The sequence below is a fragment of the Galeopterus variegatus genome, unplaced genomic scaffold (genome assembly GCF_000696425.1).
Source record: "Galeopterus variegatus unplaced genomic scaffold, G_variegatus-3.0.2 Scaffold3448, whole genome shotgun sequence".
Taxonomy (NCBI): Eukaryota; Metazoa; Chordata; class Mammalia; order Dermoptera; family Cynocephalidae; genus Galeopterus; species Galeopterus variegatus.
In genome coordinates this window covers 150,897-157,459 of record NW_007729559.1, presented here as the reverse complement: position 1 = coordinate 157,459, position 6,563 = coordinate 150,897, and the positions used below count along the sequence as shown (strand labels likewise).

Sequence of the window (6,563 nt, the reverse complement as noted above, 5' to 3'; positions counted from 1 at the left end):
TTTTTTAAAGTTTTCTTCCCAAATGATTTTCTGTGTTTGATTCCTTTAGGATTGTAATAACTTTTGTGTAAAATCCTTCCAATCCCAAATTGGTATTCTAAATCATGACACCATTTTCTTATGAAGGCAAGATAGTCACATTTTTACCTTCATTAATTAATGTAAACCAAACTTATTTCAACTTTGGCTAAGATCTCTTTTTCAGAAGTATCCATTAGGAATTCTTGTCAGCAGATCAGCTTGGGCAGATAAAAAGAAAATTTATGAAACAGATTTAAAAAAAAAGACCCTCACCCAGTATCAATCGTCTTGGCTTGGACTTGGGAAAAAAGTCATCAAAAGACACACAGCCTTTATTTTAAAGGGATGGGTTTCTTAGCATTTCGGCTCTCAGCCTGCCTCCAATTGTGCCTAAAATGTAATCTAAGGTAAAGCTGATATTTATGTAAAGTTTATAATATACGCAGTCATCACTTTAAAGTCATAGTAGTATAGAAGTGAAATAATTACCTTTTGGTTTGTGGAGGTAATGAGAAAAAAATTGGTTCCCAGACGAAGCGTAACAAATTAAATCTCAGTCATGTGTGTGTATGCACATGCACATAAGCTATGCATGCAGAATTTGTGTGTGCATGTGTGCATAAGCTGTGCTTGAAAGATTTGTGTGTGTGTGCATAAGCTATGCATGCAGGATTTGTGTGTGTGTGTGTGTGTGCGTGCATGTGCATAAACTACGCATGCAGGATTTGCAAACCACCATTTACCCAGTGGTGGGTACTGCTTTTCCATCTCACACACTGTGACATCGTGGCCATGTTTCTTTAAATTTGTATTTCAGGTTACACCCCCGCCCCATGTCTTATCAGAGTCACGTTTCTTAGTCTGAGATAAATCAATGTGCAAAATCGATCTGAAGTCACAGACTGTCTGTGGAATCAGGGAGGGGGTCTCACTTTTGTTATGGGAAGCAGTGCACTTCAGGTAATTAGGCATTAAATTGTGTAAAATGGCATAATGGAAAATACCTGGGGGTAGGATAAGCATTTCAATGGAAACAGAACACCTTCTGCAAACCATTGTACAATTAGTCCATTGTTCTGTACTTAAAAAAAAAAAAAAAAAAAAACTTTCCACTTTCCGGCACTGGAAAAAAAAAAAAAAAACATTTGAAAAGGTATATTTAAAAAGACTTTGCTGAGCTCAAGCTTGAGAAAGAAATGCAAAGAATTCAAAACTTATCAGGCTGCTTCACTTCCAACTTTTTTTGTTTGCTTTTTTTTAAACCTGTAATTTAGGAAGAAATAAATTACTGTAGTGGTGCATTAGCAAGTGGTCCTTCTCTCTCAGTACATTCTATAGGAAGCTGGATATCAGAGCCATTGCGCTGGCAGGGATGGGGGAAGGACTTGGCTGCATGTACAATATTCCCACCCTGTGGGGAGGAGAGAAAAAAGCAATGTACATGGAAGAATGAAGTTTTGAGCAGTAAGGGACCAAGAGTGAGTATAATTAATGTTTAGGAGAATCTCATCCATTTTTATGGAGAATGAGTTCTTGATCCTGGATGGATAAGGAAGATTTGAGGAGAGAAAAAGTGCAGAGAACCTTCCTGCTATGGGTCAGGGCTGGAGACCTGGAATTGGGTCATTAAGGGGGGATTGGCCATGGTACGGGGGAGTTCACAGAAGAGAGGCTGTACTGACCAGAAGAGGAGGTCAGTAGTACAACCTGGGTTTGCAGAGTGAGGACATATTCTGGGGAGCTTTGAAAGCCAGACTGAGTTGTCTGAATGGTGATGCAAACGTAGCCGCAGGGACACTTCCTGACATAGTTTCTGGATCCTCATTTTGCTCTTGTCCTGTGTTCTTAGGAGGGGGAAAAAGAAAGGGGGGGGAGGAGTATTAAGTTAGTGAGCCTTCATTTTTGAAAAAGAATAAATTTATTTCTCATTTTACAGTATTAGTTCTGAGTCTCAGTACATTCTGCTGTTTTCTTTATGAGCATAGACAACACTGGACTTGTCTCCTTATAGGGTCTAGAATTTTTAAGGCCTGAGAACGGAGGCATCAGACCAAGATTGTTTTAGCTGTTTTGCCCCTCTAAGAAAGAGCTTTATCACACTGTTGGTCCAAACTGCTTATTTCTTATTTCACCAGTAGTGCAGTTGAAATCAAGCACATGTCCATCACAGGTGTACAAAGCAAAGATATGCTTGTAATTCATCAGTAGAAAAATGACACCATCTGTTGGCAATGTAGAAAATGACACCATGAAGATGTCATTGAGGGTCAGGTGTTAAATCCACGATTACAAAGAGGTTTGACTTTTGGGTTGATACTAGATTACAAAGAATGGTAAAGAAGTCGCTCATAGAAATAGAAAAATTAATATCTATAAATTCCTCTCATTGCCTTTCGTATGTTCCTCTTCAAACAGGTAAAAAATGTTTGAGTATATAAATCCTACATGATAGAAAAATAATAGACCTGAAATTGTGACCCTGTGTTGAAGGAGATAGTAAATAAAATAGTTTTTGCCATCTACTATGTGGTATAATTTATGGAAGTGTAAATGCATTTCTCAACCTGGAAGAGGGAGTGGGGGATACGGATGGTTGTGAGGATGACAGAACACCTTGGTTCCTGCCATAATAATCTAAAAATCCAATTCCCTGCAGTTTTCCTAAGCCTCTTGAGTTCACCCCTGATTTTGTTATTCATGAGGCCCATATACGCATTAAAAAATAAAACAGTGACCCAGTATCGCAGAAAAACTCACCCATCCTTTTGACAGAGGATTTTCAGCTAATTTATGCAGGTCCCTGTGCACTTGAGCATTTTCCCCACTGGTTGCTAGGCAACCATTTGAGTTACTGCGCATGCCTTTTTTTTTTTATGATAACTGTCATTATGATTATTTTTTAATTATACAACTGGGACCATGGATTAAAACAGCATATTGTCACTCATGCTTTGCCACTGTCTTCTAGCATTCTTGCACACTCCTAGAATCACCTTCTGAAATTTACATGGCAGTGATTTATGATTTTTTTTTATTTTTTATTTCTGGCTTCACAAAGGAAGTAGAGATGGCATCATAGAGGGAGCGAGATTTTTGTGAAAAATGACTGTACCATACATCACAAGCTGTTATTGATCTGGGTAGGCCAAATCATTGAACCTAAATTATGAATATCTTTGTTTCTTTAACCATGTCTGCTTCTAAAAGTAAGTAATGTTAAAAGCTTATATTGCACTGTAGCCTGTTTTCCAAAATTACAAAATGCTGAGCCTTTGTTGCTATTAAACCTGCTTTCAAATAAACCCACCATGAATTTGGCACAGGGTACAGCACTAATCCCAGAAACGTGAGGCATCCACACTTGCTAAATACATTTGTTCTTTTTTGTCCAAATTGCTACACACACATACACACACAGAAATGAAGTTAGGCGAGATGAAGGGGCTCCTCTGGCAAATAATAATAAAGGTACATGTGGTTCACAGTGGGTAAAATACTCAAAAAGAAATGTCTGAAAAGATTATCAGTCACTAGGTACATACAAAAGCTTTTCATTTGAGTTTCCAGAGAATATTCTAACATATTTTGAGTTGCTTTCTAAATATGAAATGAATTTGAAGACAAAGGATTGTGGAAATAAAGTCTGTGTATTTTTTTTTACCAACTCAATTATTATTCATTTAAAAATGCAATTTTTTGTTGAATAGGATATTTTAAATATTTCTATCAAAACAAAGAGATGTATTTGCTCTGAAAGAGAAATCCCCAGCGGACTTTCCATATCATATGCGTGACAGACATGGGGACCTATTTGTGTTTTAATGTGATTTTGAGGTTAGCATGAGGGGCATTAACTTCCAGTATAGTTGTGGGATTCTCCTTGACTTAAAGAGCCCCATGTCTACGTGCATGGGATGTGATTTGCATTGTTGACGTTTTCTGAAATAAGATGAAGCCCTTCAGCAGCAGAGTTTGATCTGGTTTGTTTTTTGTTTGTTTCACCCATCCTACAGTTCAGGACGGCAGCTCAGTGAAGTCTTCATCCAGTTACCTTCAAGAAAAGAATTGCCGGAATACTATGAGTTAATTAGGAAGCCAGTGGATTTCAAAAAAATAAAGGTAGATATTTTGTTTAACAACATTATTTTTCAAGTAAACAAAGGAGAAGTGTAAATTCACTGAAATGGTTATAGCTGGGACTCAGCAATGACGTCCTGTCTGACTGCCATCCTGGGCTTGCCACCAGAAAGGTTGGGATGTCCTTGTGCCTTTCCATGCATGTTACTTAGTCATCATGTTGCAAGCTCATGTTATATTTATTATAACGTTTTACTTTATTATGTATTTTACTGAAGACCTTTCAGACTCCCCCCATCCCCCATTGCTATTCTTGTTTCCCTGAAAGAAGGATGCTAGTGGGAGGGTGGTTTCAGCGAATAGCACTCCCTGGGGTTGTGCAGTCCCACATCATTGGCAGGGCTGCATGCTGTAAAGACAAATCAGCACATCGGGTTTTGTTAACCAAGTAATGATTGTTGCATTTTCCTCTTCCTCTTCTTTCCTCTATTTTATCCACCATTTCCATCAGGAAAGAATCCGTAATCATAAATACCGGAGCCTGGGTGACCTGGAAAAAGATGTCATGCTTCTCTGTCACAATGCTCAGACGTTCAACCTAGAGGGATCCCAGGTCTGTCTCCAGCTGTCTGGAAAGTTTTTAACCTAAACATGCCCAAGTTCTTTTTAAGTAAAGTGAAAAGGAAAATTAAAAGCCTATATTTCATGTTACCCGTGTAAATAAATTGAGGCTTTGGCATTTTCACATTACCATAACTGCTAGCTCCTACTCACGCGTTCCTTTGTGGCTTGTCTTCTAATTAGAGGAGGAATTCAAGTAAATCATTTCAGGTAATGCTGAAAGCCCAGCAGTATCTTTTTTGCTGTTATAGAGATTGTGTATTTGATTATGTTTACCTTCATTTTTCTGATTGTAAATTTGCATCATGAGTAAAACTACTATGATTTAAAACAAAGCAAAATATAGAAAAAAAAATAATAATCACTGCCTCTACTTGCTTTAAAAAATCCTTTTTATCAACCCAATTTGTCATCCTCTTTCCTCCCCTTCTCGATAGTTAGCAAGTCTGAGTACATAAGGGACACTGAATTTATTAAAATAACAAGAGGGAGGGTACTTTCACTTTACACCTCAATTGCTGTCACCTGTTGTAGAAACTCACTTTTTTCTATTTGTATTTCTGGCTTAATGTTTTCATACCCATGAAGAAGAAATAACAAGAACACAGGTCAGTGAGTCTGCCAGCCAAAGTATCAAACCACCATTAAATTCCTGAAGCCTCTTTCCTGATCTTACTCTTTTGCCTACATGTCAATTCCAGCCATCAGAGTGGAGAGTATGGGAATCCTCAGGATATGCCTTGAACAAACTGTACGTTTCCAGGTTAATAGTAGTGTTATCCTGACCAAAATAGCAGGTCACGAAAGCAAGCCTTCTGTGTTTGAGACTCTCTCCAAGCAAAGTTACTATGAAAGCCAGGACGTGGAGAGAAAGTAGAACAGTCAACGAAGAAGGCTTTGGTGAATGATAATTTATTTTAGCCCCTGCATAGGTTTTTGGATTCTTATGTCAATATGGTGTTGTTAATTATGATACACATCCAGTCCCCCTGTAGTCCCACAACCTCCCTGTCTGTCTACACTCTCACTGTCTCACAACTGAAATGGAGTGATAAATGGCCTCTTGATTGGTTTCCCTTCCAGTCCACCCTGGATGCTAGTTTGTCTTTCTCTACCACCACCTTATTCTGTCCATTTACTGCCACCCAGGCTCTGAAGTTCCCTGTGCACTATCTAGAAAGAATTTAATCCAGTAGACTGCTTTCTAAAATTGTTCCCTAACCTCTTTAGCTTGATCTCCTGCTAGTCCTCAACCTAAACAGTTCATAGTCCAATAGACTGATCCCATAAACACCCACTTCCCCAAATGCATTTAACTTTTCTATTTTAGGATCGTTATAGACTCACATGCAGTAGTAAGATATAATGCAGCAGTCCTGTGTACCCTTTACATCTTCACAGGATAGTAACATCTTGCATAACTGGTGCGGTTCCATAACCAGGAGATTGACACTGATGCAATCCCAGATGCAGCTTTTTATTCTCGCCTCCCCACCTTTCTCATTTGCTCTCCTCTTCTAAAAAGCTCTTTCTCAACCCTGATGGAATCCTCCTCACCTTTCAGATCTAGCTCAGCTCTGATGTCTCTGGCAAATTCTGCCGCAATGGCACCGTCCCACAGTGTTCTCTCTCTCCCTGGTCTTTGTTCCCCTGTTGTACTCACTGCCTATATTGTTCACTTGCCACTTACCACGAGTTGCCTTGTCGCTTTCTTGCGTGTGTGGGTCATCTTTATAATAATGAAGTACATTGCTAGAGAGCGAGGATTTTTAAAGATTTTTTTAAAAATTGTGGTAAAAAGACATAACAAAATTTACCACCTTAACCATTATTAAGTGTACAGT

At 38.6% G+C, this 6,563-nt stretch overlaps 1 protein-coding gene across 1 annotated transcript in view; it reads left to right on the top strand.

Annotated features, from left to right (window-relative positions):
• The window catches only part of LOC103600753 (probable global transcription activator SNF2L2), an 87,258-nt gene that overhangs the window by 69,708 nt on the left and 10,987 nt on the right, over positions 1-6,563 (top strand). Inside the window, exons 8-9 of the mRNA XM_008585083.1 lie at positions 4,035-4,140; positions 4,610-4,711. Of these exons, the coding sequence (XP_008583305.1) occupies positions 4,035-4,140; positions 4,610-4,711 (208 nt within the window). The remainder of the gene's footprint in view (positions 1-4,034; positions 4,141-4,609; positions 4,712-6,563) is intronic.